General features: G+C 48.7%; 1 protein-coding gene across 2 annotated transcripts in view; it reads left to right on the top strand.

Moving 5' to 3' along the window:
• LOC143834247 (uncharacterized) overlaps positions 1–14570 on the top strand; it is a 69087-nt gene that overhangs the window by 27623 nt on the left and 26894 nt on the right. Inside the window, exons 1-7 of one of the 2 annotated variants that reach the window (XM_077330904.1) lie at positions 613–670; positions 5379–5879; positions 6112–6259; positions 8775–8845; positions 8923–9043; positions 10677–10784; positions 11033–13825. In XM_077330904.1, the coding sequence (XP_077187019.1) occupies positions 5457–5879; positions 6112–6259; positions 8775–8845; positions 8923–9043; positions 10677–10784; positions 11033–12333 (2172 nt within the window). In that variant the 5' untranslated portion in view covers positions 613–670; positions 5379–5456 and the 3' untranslated portion in view covers positions 12334–13825. Of the gene's footprint in view, positions 1–612; positions 671–5378; positions 5880–6111; positions 6260–8774; positions 8846–8922; positions 9044–10676; positions 10785–11032; positions 13826–14570 lie in introns of those variants that run through there. The other variant, XM_077330905.1, reaches the window with a different exon arrangement.

Genomic DNA, 14570 nt, shown 5'->3' with positions numbered 1-14570 from the left:
ATTTGTTTACAGAATCACAATTTGTGTTGAGGGCTGACTCATGTTCAGTGTATGGTCTAAGACCCCTAGATCCCTTTCGCTCATACTACTGTCAAGACGCATCTCCCCCATCCTGTCATGATGCATTTGATTTAGCCAACCTAAATGCAGGACTTAACAGTCCTCAGGGCTGAAATTAGTTCCATTCATCCATCCTGTATCCTAATTCTGTCTTCTGCTGTACTTGCTACCCGTCCCCGTTTAGAATATCTGGATATAGAAGAAGCGCCCCCTTCCCCCTTCTGGTTCTTCCCTGTCCTGGAGGGGGTTGGCGGGTCAAGGCCGAGGGCCCAGGGCTTTGCGGGACCCACAGAATATCTTGCAAGTCTGTTGAAAACACCTTAAGAAACACCACAACGTAGGCACCGTGTAAAAATGCGCGGCCGCTCATATTCTCTCCAAAATGCATTGGAACACCGATCCCGGGCAGAGGCTCGTTGATCCGCCCAGGACAGGAGCCCCTCGGCTTCCTCTGCAGCACGGAGAGGGTTAAGGCCGCCGAGTCTCGGCCTAGAGAGGACCCACAAAGAGGGGGGAGGGGAGGGGGAAGTGCTCCTTTGGGGAAGGGGCGGGGCTTGGTGCGGAGGGGAAAGAGAAGCGGAGGGAATCCGGCGTCGCAGCCGCCCGGGAGGTCCGCCAGCCCCGTCCTGGGAAGGAGGGAGGAAGGGGGGGGGGGCTGGGGGGGAAGGGCTGGGCACCCGAAAGGGGAGGGGGCTCTTGGGGACGCCTCCTGGGGGGGGGTCGTGGCCTCCCGAGCGGGGTTTCTCCCCCGGGGGCCGAAGCTCTGTCAGGCGCGATCCCGGGGGAACTCCAGGCCCCGCCTGCAGGTTGGCAACCCCTTGGGCCCCGCATCTGCACCGCTGGGGCATCAGAGAGTGGGGGGGGGGGCGGGGGGCGGGGGGCGGGGGGAGGCGTGAAGGCCCGAGAGCGGCGCGGCCTCCATGGGATGCCATTACAGGAGGACAACAAGGGAACGAAAAGCTGGTGTTTTACAGTAGATTAACAAAATGAAAGTATATTTATTTATTCTTAAAGAAGGTTAAAAGGCCTCATTAGTGGCCCCCCGTGAGTCAAAGCAGTTGAACAATGAACAAACAGGGACCCCAGAGGCCCAGAGCAGAAGTGCTTCAGGCTCAGATATGCTCACAAACAATGTCAAACGCAGGGGCTCAAGGCCTCTATTGCGTTTTGTTAAATAGCAACAAGGACACAGGTAACATTGCTGGAACACAGAAGAAAAGAGAAAATCGTACACGTTTAGTAAAGTGTATAAAACTCAAAGACTGCATAGTGCGTATGAGATGCATATAAAATGGTCTATTCCTTTTCCATTCATCAATTTTAACTGTGCCCTTTCCCCTATTTGAGAGACTAGCATATGCTTTGAGCCCATTCACTTTGGCTTTGTGCCTCTGAAACAAATCTGCTCTGTTTGTTAATTGTTGAATTGCTTTTACACTGGTTACGTGTTGTTTGGCTGGCTTGAAGATCAAAAATTCTGGCTGGTCCCCCTCTCTGAATGGCAGCAACCATTTTTAGCAGGGCACACCAAAACGCTGAGTTCCAAAGGCGGCAAAGGCTTGTTCCCGAAAGAGCCTGGACTCTGGAAAATGGTCCTTCCTTCCGTCAGGGAGGGTTTGAATACAGGACCTAGAGGAAAGGCTGAGGCTTCTCTGGAGGGAAGACTTATTCTGCCTGCCGTGCTTCTTCCTATTAAAATAATCAAGATCTAGGGAGGAAGCTCAAGCAAATGGGGGCACAAGTGGTATTCTCTTCAGTCTTGCCTGTCAAGGGAAGAGAAATGTGTCGGGAGAGGAAGATAATGGAGGTGAATCAGTGGCTGCGTAGTTGGTGCCGGCAGGAGAGATTTGGTTTCTGGGACCATGGGATAGGCTTTCTTGAGGAAGGCCTACTAGCACCTGATGGACTGCACTTATCGAAGTTGGGGAAGAATGTGTTTGGCAGGAACCTGGGGAGATTCATCAGGAGAGCTTTAAACTGAAGCCACAAGGGGAAGGAGACGTTCAACATAGGGAGTGTAAGGAAGGAGACCGATCGGGGGCAGTCCAACCAGGAAGGCCAGCTCATAGGGAACCAAAAGTAAAAGGATTCAGATGCCTTTATACTAATGCCCGAAGCATGGGCAATAAGAAGGAAGAGCTGGAACTTCTCATGCTGATGGAAAGGTATGAGCTAGTAGGCATCACAGAAACTTGGTGGAATGATTCTCATGACTGGAATGTAATAGTGGATGGATATGAACTGTTCAGAAAAAACAGAATAGATCGAAGAGGTGGAGGAGTGGCACTGTATGTGAGGAAAGGGCTTACCTGTCAGGAAATTCTAGTGAAGGAGAGCATATCTACAGTGGAAAGCATCTGGGTGAAAATAAGCAAGGGGAAAACAAACAGTGTGGTGGTTGGTGTCTGCTACCGACTGCCTGACCAACAAAAGGATGTGGATGCTGCACTTTGTGAGCAGCTTGAGAAAATATCCAAGCAGCAGGACCTTGTCATCATTAATAAACTCAGAGACATGATGAGTGTCATACCATGGACGAGAATGCTGGAAGGGAAGGGAGCATGTGAAGGGTGGGCGCTACTCAAACAAGAGCTATTACATGCTCAATCAATGACTATGCCAGAAAGACGAAAACACTGCAGGAGCTCTAAGAAACCTATTTGGATGAACATAGAACTTCAAGAGGAACTAAGAAAGAAAAGGGAAATGTTCAGGAAATGGAGGGAAGGACAGAGCTCTAAAGAAGAGTACCTACAGGTTACTAGACACTGTAGATCAATCATCAGAAAGGCCAAAGCTGAGAGTGAGCTAAGATTGGCCAGGGAAGCCTACTGTAACAAGAAAAGATTTTTCAGTTATGTGAGGAGCAAACGTAAAGTAAAGGAGGCAATAGGCCCACTGTTGGGTGCGGATGGACAAACTCTAACGGAGGATGCAGAGAAAGCAGAAAGGATCAGTGCCTATTTTACATCTGTTTTTTCCCACAGGTCAAAGAGTTTAGGCACATCTAGAGATGGCAGTAGCCAAGAGATAGTGTCTGGGTGGCAGGTTGACATGGACAGAGAGGTTGTTGAGAGGCATTTAGCTGCACTGGATGAGTTCAAATCCCCTGGGCTGGACGAAATGCACCCAAGAGTGCTCAAAAAACTTTCCAGAGAACTTGCACAACCCTTGTCCATCATCTTTGGGACCTCTTTAAGGACTGGAGATGTCCCAGAGGACTGGAAGAGAGCAAACGGTATTCCGATCTTCAAAAAAGGGAGGAAGGATGACCCGGGAATCTACAGACCAGTGAGTCTGACCTCTGTTGTTGGTAAGATAATGGAGCAGATATTAAAGGGAGCGATCTGCAAACATCTGGAGCACAATTTGGTGATCCAAAGAAGTCAGCATGGGTTTGTCTCCAACAGGTCCTGTCAGACCAACCTGGTTTCCTTTTCTGACCAAGTGACAGGTTTTCTGGATCATGGAAATTTGGTTGATGTCGTTTACTTGGATTTTAGTAAAGCTTTTGTTAAGGTTCCCCATGATGTTCTGATGGATAAATTGAAGGACTGCAATCTGGATTTTCAGATAGTTACGTGGATAGGGAATTGGTTAGAGAACCGCACTCAAAGAGTTGTTGTCAATGGTGTTTCATCAGACTGGAGGGAGGTGAGTAGCGGGGTACCTCAGGGCTCAGGGCTCAGTCCAGTACTTTTTAACATATTAATTATCTAGATTAGGGGGTGGAAGGACTACTCATCAAGTTTGCAGATGACACCAGATTGGGAGGACTGGCAAATACTCCGGAAGATAAAGACAGAGTTCAATGAGATCTGAACACAATGAAAAAATGGGCAAATGAGAACAAGATGAGAACAAGATGCAATTTAATAAAGTTAAGTGTAAAGTTCTGCATCTGGTCAGAAAAATGAAAAGCATGCCTACTGGATGGGGGATACCTTGGGGTACTTGTGGATTGTAAACTAAACATGAGCAGGCAGTGTGATGCAGCAGTAAAAAAGGGGAATGCCATTTTGGGCTGTATCAACAGGGGCATCACATCAAAATCACAAGATGTCATAATCCCATTGTATACGGCACTGGTCAGACCACACCTGAGTACTGTGTGCAGTTCTGGAGGCCTCACTTCAAGAAGGACGTGGATAAAATTGAAAGGGTACAGAGGAGAGCGACGAGGATTATCTGGGGCCAAGGGACCAAGCCCTATGAAGAATGGGAATGTTCAGCCTGGAGAAAAGGAGGTTGACAGGGGATACGATAGCCCTCTTTAAGTATTTGAAAGGTTGTCATTTGGAGGAGGGCAGGATGCTGTTCCCATTGGCTGCATAGGAAAGAAGAAGAAGAAGAGTTGGTTCTTATATGCCACTTTTCCCTACCCGAAGGAGGCTCAAAGCGGCTTACAGTCGCCTTCCCATTCCTCTCCCCACAACAGACACCCTGTGGGGTGGGTGAGGCTGAGAGAGCCCTGATATCATTGCTCTGTCAGAACAGTTTTATCAGTGCCGTGATGAGCCCAAGGTCACCCAGCTGGTTGCATGTGGGGGAGCACAGAATCGAACCTGGCATGCCAGATTAGAAGTCCACACTCCTAACCACTACACCAAACTGGCTCTTGGACATGCAGTAATGGGTTTAAACTACAAGTACAACGATATAGGCTAGATATCAGGAAAAAAAATTTCACAGTCAGAGTAGTTCAGCAGTGGAATAGGCTGCCTAAGGAGGTGGTGAGCTCCCCCTCACTGGCAGTCTTCAAGCAAAGGTTGGATACACACTTTTCTTGGATGCTTTAGGATGCTTTGGGCTGATCCTGCGTTGAGCAGGGGGTTGGACTAGATGGCCTGTATGGCCCCTTCCAACTCTATGATTCTATGATTCCAAGGGATCCCCTTAGAAGGAGGAAGCCCTGCAGCCTTCTGGGGTCTCACCAGTGCTTGCTTTAATTGTTGACTTTGATTTATGGTCATAGCTGACCACAAGTGAAAGCCAGAGGAATTCCCACTGAACAGGAGGTCTGCTACTCCAGTGGTGCAGAGGGAGTGTTCTTGTACTTCAGGAATTTGGAACCAAATCCCAGTTTTCTCCAAGTTTCTCTAAAAAACCCAAAATGAATATGTAAGATGGCTTGATCTGTCATAAGACAAAATGCTGTATGTTCTCTGATCCAGAAGAAGCACTTTTATTCTGGTCCTGTAGGGCAGTGCTCACTTTTCTCCTGAGCATGGGGAGGTTGATGAAGTCCAGGGGTGTCTCTCCAGTCTTTTCCCTTTTCCTTTTGACCTGTTGCTTTCTGTCTCTCTCCATCCCCCCAGGGAGAAGCCTGTCTTCATGGTCGAGTGAATAAAGGCATCCTTACGGAGTCAGCAGTGACCGAAGAGAAGGGGCAGGAGATGGAAGAAGAGGACCAAGGAGGACCTGGGACTGGCAGGGCAGCAGGCAAAAGCCCCCATCCCACCCAGGCTGGGGGTGGTGCTGAATTCTGGGCAGGCCCAGTGCCAGAGACCCCTTCCCAGCCCCCTGCAGCCTCAGGGGAACATTGCCAGCGCTTCCGGCAGTTCTGCTACCTGGAGGCCGATGGGCCCCGAGAGGTTTGCAGCCAGCTCCATGGACTCTGCAGCCGCTGGCTGGAGCCGGAGAGGAGCACCAAGAAGCAGATCCTGGACCGGGTGATCCTGGAGCAGTTCCTGGCCCTCCTGCCCCAGGAGATGCAGGGCTGGGTGAGAGAATGTGGGCCGGAGTCCAGTTCCCAGGCGGTGGCCCTGACCGAAGGTTTCCTCCTGAGCCAGGCAGAGGAGAAGAGGCAGGCGGAGCAGGTGAGGGGGTTGCCTGCAGGTGTGTCCCATTCAAGCCACAATCTCTGGCCCTATCCTAAAGCTTCCCTGCCAGACATTTTTCCAAGTGTTAATCATCGAAAGGGGAGATTTGACAGCCTCCTTCAGACCCCTCTCATCCTACACAATTTCTCATCCCTCCAGAAAACTCTCCTGGTCAGCTGATGTTTGGTCTCTTGCTTGGTCTTACACCTCTTTCTCGCTGCTGTTTCAGAAGTTGGGACCACCCGTGAAGACAGAACCTACAGGCCCAGAAGGAGCTCCTTCTGAGGAAGGGCAGAGGGTGCAGGTGGTGGAGTGTGCCCAAGATGCCCTCTCTGGTGGGAAGGACTCATCGTGCCTGGAGGCCACAGGGGCACACTGTGAGTTTGATGGGCAGAGAGTGCCAGTCAGAAGAGAAATCAAGTACTTAGCACAGAGTTAATTTGCAACTCTTTACATTTCTGCACATCAGAAAAAGTAGCGTTTCACCTGCTGAATGGCATCGCACTAAATATTATTTCATCTCTCAGGGGCTTTACGCACCGGGATCTTTGTTGCAAATTGGTCACTGAATGAAAAATCGCCATTTAAAATAGTGGAATTCGTCGTTATGCATACCTGCCTTTGTAGTGGAATCCAGTTGCGTTTTGTAGCGTTTCCCACAGCTTCCGGTCTCGGCAGAAATCGCTAGAAAGGAAGCGCTATTGCCAAGCTCGTCCCGCCCCTGGCTGTCAAGCAGCCAATGGGCAGCCGTTAGCATGCTCCCAAACAGCCCCTTTCCCTTTAAGAAAGGTTTTTTTAAAAAAAACCAGACCCAATGTAACGAATCTGTGTAGATTCGTTGCAACGGAGAGACCCATCCAGTTGCCTAATGTGAGCTGTCGTTTGATCGTATGATCGTTGCCACGCTGCCTCGAGTGAAAAAAAAAAAATCCCCCCCACTCTCACGGGCCCGATTTTCGGCTGAATGAATGTGTAAAAATTAATGGGAAAATACATCAGCAAACGGGCTTTTCTGTGGTTTGTGCTTAGTGACTAAAGGTGAAGGACTGAAGCCAGGGAAGCCTCTAAACAGAAAGAGGCTCGCTGGTGCGTTTATCCCCGCTCGCTCGGAGAAAAAAAAATGGCGATCGCTTCGCCGGAAGTTTGGAGGACATGCTCAGGAGGAGGGACTTTGAAGAAACCGCAACAATGTTAACGCACAGGTCTTTTTCGCTAGTGTTGCAGATTGGTTGCAAGAGTGTAGCGCTTTCCGGAGGGTGAATCCACTTTTTGGGATTCCCCTGAAAGCGCTACAAGGAAGCGCTTTTTGCAGATTGGTTTCAGGTGTGTGGCAGATTGTCTACGACGTCGTGCGTTATGGCAAATCAATAGCGTTTCCAATTGGCAACCATTGTGCGATTTTGAAGGCGTGCAAAAAGCCCCCAAGTTTCTCCTCACCTTTTTCCTACGTTGCTTTCACCTGCCTACTTTCCACGCTCCTCATCCTGCACATCGCCTGCTTTAAATGGTGGAAGAGAGCAACGCGCTTTACACATGACTCTCTTCTGCCTGTCAATCAAGCCAGGCAGCCAGTCCCCTTCCTCCATGCTTTAAACGTCCCGCGATGCCCGCTAATTTTATTTTTAATGCATTAATTCTCCATTGCTAAGCCTATGCATCTAATTATAGGTGCCTGGTGCTTTTTGAACACCACCCCTTGTGCAATCACGAATATTAGCCCTCTAAGTATTTGAAAGGTTGTCACTTGGAGGAGGGAAGGATGCTGTTTCTGTTGCCTGCAGAGGAGAGGACACGCAGTAATGGGTTTAAACTTCAAGTACAACGATACAGGCTAGATATCAGGAAAATAATTTCAGCAGTGGAATAGGCTGCCTAAGGAGGTGGTGAGCTCCCCCTCACTGGCAGTCTTCAAGCAAAGGTTGGATACACACTTTTCTTGGATGCTTAGGGCTAATCCTGCATTCAGCAGGGGGTTGGAGTTGATGGCCTGTATGGCCCCTTCCAACTCTATGATTCTATGATTCTTAGTTTTAAAAAACAATCTAGTTCCTGATCGGGGGGGATGGGGGTCTTTAGTGTCATGCTTTGTGTGACAACTTTGTGAAAAACATTTTATTTCTGGCAACGCCTGCATGCTTGTCTGCCTGTTTGTTGCTCCAGGAAGTTAGCCATTTTCAAAAAGAAATTCCCGTCCTCGGGAACAAGGGAGAGGGAGGTGGGTGCGAGGGCCTTTGGCGCGTTTGAGCCTCCATACTATCACCTCTGCTCTTTGCCTGCTGGTTGCTCTCCATTAGCTACCACTACATTGGTTGGTCAATCCACTTTTTGGGATTCCCCAAACGGAGGGGAAGATGTAGCCGGTCGGTTACTGCCCAGATGCTGGATGTTGGTGATGTCATATGGAGTGGCTGGAATAAATGTCTACCTTTTAAAGTGCAGAAATGCCCTCCATGTCCACTAACTGTGATGCTTCCAAAAGGCTCTTAGATAAATTCAGGCAGGGAAATTCCTGGTTGGGATAGCCCAGATTCTACATAGGCCATCAGATCTTTAAAAAAAACAAAACCCAGGGTGGCTCAAAAGAGAAAAGGTGGAGAAACTTCGGCAGGAACTATTCAGGCTGATGAATAAAGGGAGCCTCCAGCTCCTGGGGCAGCAGAGCTCTGAAAGCCACTCGCTGGGGCCAGGAATAAAGGAGAAATTGGCTTCTGTAGATGTGGGGAGGGGCAATGGGGAGATGTGATGTCATGTTCACTTTGAACTGTTTAAAAATGTATTGAGTGTTAACAGAGAGAGGTTACACAATCCTGGGAAGGGGTTGTGTGAAAGTGGGAACAATCAGGTTAACGCTTTTCCTCCCTCCCTCCCTTCTTTTTTTTGGATCACTAACAGGCAGTGAAGAGATGCTGTTGAACGGTCGTCTTTCCAAAGAGGTAGAAAGTGCCACCGTATGTCCTGTCCAGGTAGGAGAGATGAACAGGGGACAGCCGGGCTTCTGCTCCTGCAGGTTTCTAAGGAGGGAATCTGCTTTGTCTTCCAGTTCTCCTTGAAGGAGGTGTCCGTCTCTTTCTCCGCGGCAGAGTGGGCCCTGCTGGATCCGGGCCAAAGAGCTCTGTGCAAGGAAGTCATGCTGGAGAACTCTGAGAATGTGGCCTTTCTGGGTAAGGATCTGTCATGGGTGCTGAAGGTGTGAATTGCTGCCCTTGTGATGAGGCATGAAGCAAAAGGCGGAATTTTAATACGCCATTTTGAGGCGTGTCCTGCTACTTGGGGGGTCCCGTGGCTCCCTGGCTGAGCATTGGCTTGGGATGCAGAAGGTCCCAGGGAGGGGGGTGGGGCAGAGAGGAAGCATGCCTCCTCCCCTGACTTGATGGACTGTAGATCTTCGTGCGTCTTTAGGATGCTGGAGTGAACTTCCATGCCTCCCTTTCAACTGGGGTATAAGTTAACTATGTAACACCAGGTGTTTCACCAACTGTGTCCGGTGAAGCTACAAGGACTCTTTCTGGTCCCGAGAGACCTAGCACAGTGGTCCATGCAACTGATGGCGCAGGGCCTAACTTGGACTAGTCAGGGTGGCTTTCCTAGCATGTAGATTCCCAATAAGAAATCCACTATGGCAGAAATCCTTTTAGGGATTTTTATTTGACTGCAGGTAGGAAGAATCCACAAGCAAGTCACCTGGCAGAGAACAAAGCAATAACAACGTGTTACGTACCCTCTCCTTGGAGGCTGGGAAAAGTGATGCCCTTGCAGTGGGCCCACGAGGAGAGTGCACACAAGAAAGCAGACCACATATAACAAAATTATATATGTACTAGCTGCAAAGCCCGTTCATATGAACAGCCTTTGAAAGGCCCCTCCCAGGCCCCTGCAGGCTGTGGCACCAGGGTCACCCCCCTGGGGCCTTCCAAGCTTGGCAGGCCGTAGTGAAGGGAACCTCCCCCCCCCCCCCCCCACCATCGCTGCGGCGACTTTTCTGGGGCCCGGAAAACACTCTCGCCGGCTCTGCGGGCGCTTCATGGTTCACAGGGAAGGGAATCTTCCCCCCCCCCACCCCGAGCGGGCATGGAGGGACGATGGGAGGTGGAGAGGGCCAATCATGCCTATTCCATCTTCGACTGGAGAGGACAGTCTCCACCCCCACCCCCACCCCTGTTTCACAAATACATAAGAGAACCATAGATAAGGATAATTTTGTTGATTAAGATTGATTAAGGCTGTAAAAGGAGGACCTCACTAGCACAGTTTCTACAGACAAGCAAAAGAAACACAGGAAAAGCTCACTGTCCTAGCTTAATAATACATGAAAGAATTAGATGGCACCATTTGTGGCACCACAAGTATTCCAGCTTTAGCCTAAGCATCTCTATGTACCACTAGTCATCCTGATGGAAGAAAATATCAACAAGCACAGCTTGCCATGTTTCCGTCTGGTCTATACCCTTATAATGCCTCCTACGTCTCAAAGACCCCATCAAGAGTCCTCTTGGATGGAATTTTCCACCACTTACAGAAGGCTCCTAATCCACTTTCCCTCCTGGTTACTTGAATAGATACAGTTTCTCACATTTATCAAATTAATAAAATCTGGAGTCCACCATGGAATATTATAAGGAACCATTAACTCACACATGCATCTCCCTAATACTGGTTCACTCTGTGGCCTTGAATCTTCACCATGCTTCAGCCCTTCCAGAACAATTTTTTACTCTTGAATTTATTTCCTTTCCCTTAGAAGTATGATATATCAATTGCTCTCTCTCACTCTCTGACTACTCTCTCTTGGCATAGTAGAGAATCTGGTGGAGACAAGGAGCGGACTTGCACCCAAAGACAGGCTGGAGAGGTTCTCAAAACAGTCCCAAGAGAATATTTCCATCCCATATGAGCTGGCTGAGAGTGAGTATTCTTCAGGATTACATCCAGGGAACAGGGCAGAAAACCCCATGGGGGATTTCTGATTCACTTCTGAGCAGTGTTTGCTTTGCCACAGTCCTAAAGCCTGCTGGGAAAGGGAAGAGGGAGTTTTCTGATGGCCCGAAATCTGAAGGCTCAGAAACTCCTGCTGGGCAAGAGGTCAGCTGTGGCTCCTGTGGGGGAGGGGGGCGGAATCCTTAAGATTAAAAGGATCTCTCTGTTTAATCCAGCAGGAGACTATCGCAGGAATGAGGGTAAACAACTTCATCAGCAACTGCTGGTCAGATTACATGATGATATGAAAGAAAATTACAGGAATCGAGGCATACCTACAATAGAGAAAAATAGCTGTGTGCAGCAAAGACTACAAAAAAGGGACAAACCTTTTCAGTGGTCCATGTGTAAAATGAGATTCAGTAGGAACCATAAACAGCATCAGAGAACTCAAACAGGGGACAAGCCTTTTGAATGCTCACACTGTGAAAAGAAATTCAGTGAGAGTGGCACTCTTAAACGGCATCAGAGAACACATACAGGAGAGAAACCTTTTGAATGCTCACACTGTGGAAAAAAATTCAGTGAGAGTAGCACTCTTCAGCGGCATCAGAGAATACATACAGGAGAGAAACCTTTTGAATGCTTAGAGTGTGGAAAGAGATTCAGTCAGAGTGGACATCTTCAGCAGCATCAGAGAACCCACACAGGGGAAAAACCTTTTGAATGCTCACTGTGTGGAAAGAGATTCAGTGAGAGTGGCACTCTTCACAATCATCAGAGAAACCATACAGGGGACAAGCCGTTTGAATGCTCATACTGTGGAAAGAAATTCAGTGATAGTGGCACTCTTCAACGGCATCAGAGAACCCACACAGGAGAGAAACCATTTGAATGCTTAGAGTGTGGGAAGGGATTCAGTCGGAGTAACTATCTTCAACAGCATCAGAGAACCCACACAGGGGAAAAACCTTTTGAATGCTCACTGTGTGGAAAGAGATTCAGTTGGAGTGGCCATCTTCATAAGCATCAGAGAACCCACACAGGAGAGAAACCTTTTGAATGCTCACACTGTGGAAAGAAATTCAGTGAGAGTGGACATCTTCAGCAGCATCAGAGAACCCACACAGGGGAGAAGCCTTTTGAATGCACACAGTGTGGAAAGAGATTCAGACAGAGTGGTCATCTTCAGCAGCATCAGCGAACCCACACAGGGGAAAAACCTTTTGAATGCTCACTGTGTGGGAAGAGATTCAGTGAGAGTGCTACTCTTCACAAGCATCAGAGAAGCCATACAGGGGACAAGCCTTTCGAATGTTCACACTGTGGAAAGAAATTCAGTGAGAACGGCACTCTTCAACGACATCAGAGAACCCACACAGGAGAGAAACCTTTTGAATGCTTAGAGTGTGGGAAAAGATACAGTCATAGTGGCCATCTTCAGAAGCATCAGAGAACCCATACAGGAGAGAAACCTTTTGAATGCTTAGAGTGTGGAAAGAGATTCAGTCATAGTGGCCATCTTCATAAGCATTAGAGAACCCACATAGGAGAGAAACCATTTAAATGCTTAGATTCACTCGGAATGGCACTCTTCAACAGCATCAGAGACCCCACACATGAGAGAAACCTTTTGAATGCTTAGACTGTGGAAAGAGATTCAGACATAGTGGCCATCTTCAGAAGCATCAGAGAACACTCACAGGAGAGAAATCTTTTGAATGCTCACTGTGTGGAAAGGGATTCAGTCAGAGTAACTGCTAGTGGCTTAAACACATTGTGACCAGCCAGTATCCTTAATTCAGATACACTTTTTGATGACAAGCGGTTCGTGGGAGGCATTACACCACCCTAATCTCTCCCCAGCCCAGCCTGCATTGAGCTTTTTTGGCTGTTTGCCTGCAATCCCATGGAATTCTGGCAATATGATTTATTTGAGCTGAAAGGGTAAGTTCAATCCCATAATGCCTTCTTTATTTTTATTTATTTATTTATTTGATTTTTATACCACCACTCCTATAACTGGCTCATGGCGGTTAACAAAATAAGAAAACCCATACATTTTTAAATCCCCATATAACAATTAAAACAGTTTACAACATATAGCAAATGACGATGACCATTTAAAGGAAGAGAGAAGTTTTTCCCTCCAAGGCCCCCTATGTCTGTCTCCACCACCACATCTTGGTCAACTCTGGCCCTGTTTGTTGTGCTGAATATGTTTTGCTGCCTTGTTCTCTGACTTTGTCGGCTGGACTACCTGCTGCTGCTGCCACCGTCCTGAACCAGTGCCTGAGAGCTGTGATTCAGAAGCAGCTGCAATGGAAGACGGCTTTTGTCAAACCCCACATGGCCCTGAAGGCCTCTGCTAGGCGGCTATTCTGGTTCCCCCCTCTTCTGAAGTCCTCTACACATTCCCCAGACTGAGTTCAGACAGGAGTGGTTAGAGTCAACACGGTGTAGTGTTTAAGAGCAACAGGCTCTAATCTGACGAACCATGTTTCATTCCCCAATCCCCCCACAAATGGAGCCAGCTGGGTGACCTTGTGTCAGTCACAGTTCTTATAGAGCTGTTGTCACACAGCAGTTCTCTCAAAGCCCCACCTCCCTCACAGCGTGCCCTTCATGTGCGGAGAGGAAGGGAAAGACCTTTGTTAGCTGCTTTGAGACTCGTTAGGGTAGTGAATAAAGAGGTACAATATCACAGCTGTTTCTTGTTTCAGAGGTCACTCTCCGCCTCCCTTACTCTTCCCCTCCCAGAATGCCTGGAGGACGTTTGCACTCCATACACCAAACCTTTTGTAATAAGTGAAGTTATGCAGAACAAGTCCTGCCAGGTTGAGGTTCATGCCTGTAAAAGAAAGTTTGAGTCTAGCAGCATCTTTACGACCTGCGAAGTTCAGTCCTGGGTCTAGGCTTCCAGGTGCCTGCACACTTCTTCAGATAAAGAGGGGGATAACTTGGTTCTCAGGCTTCAGACTAACATGGCCACCCCCCGTTTCACACTTGTGTTAAGCAGTGGTCCCCAACCTGTGGCCTGCAGCCCGGTGCCGGGCCGCGAAGGCCATGGCGCCGGGCTGCGGCTCCCTCTCCCCACCCCACCCCCCGCAGTAAAAAACTTCCCAGGCCGCAAGCTTGTGGCCCAGGAAGCTTCTTACTGCGGGAGGGCGGGGAGAGGGAATCAGGGCTGGGCCACGTATTCGCGATGCCCTGCCGGTCCCCAGCCTCAGAAAGGTTGGGGACCACTTGTGTTAAGAATGGTGAGTCTCTTGCCGCGGAAAGGCATTCTGGTACTGCCTTGTATGTGTCCAGGATACAACCTTGGAAAAGTCACTGAAGAAAAAGTACACCCTTGATACATCTATTTCTAGGGGAGCTGTCGTCTAAGTTCAGAGAAGCACTCATGTCAGGCTAGCAGAAGAGAGACATTAGATACTAGCCCAGGCCAGCCCCAACCTATCAGATCTCAGAAGCTAAGCCGGGGAGCCAATACGCCCCCTTGTTTTACTCTTCTAATAATTTACCTGGGCTAGTATTTGGATGGGAGATCTCTAAGGAACACAAGGGCTCATGACCATGGCAGACCACCCCCCAACGTCCCTTGCCTGGCTGCCAGACAGTCCTTGCATCTGCTGGCTACAAGACACATGCCTTATATACTAACCTTATATACTAAATGCATCTTAAAAGTCATCAGTTTAAACAGAAACATTAAGCAACAGCCCGGACTTCATGCTTGTACACAATGAGGCCTCCTGACCTTCTGGGTGACCT

This window comes from Paroedura picta, chromosome 3 (genome assembly GCF_049243985.1).
Source record: "Paroedura picta isolate Pp20150507F chromosome 3, Ppicta_v3.0, whole genome shotgun sequence".
Taxonomy (NCBI): Eukaryota; Metazoa; Chordata; class Lepidosauria; order Squamata; family Gekkonidae; genus Paroedura; species Paroedura picta.
The sequence above is the reverse complement of the archived record's forward strand: the minus strand, read 5'-3'. Positions and strand labels throughout refer to the sequence as shown.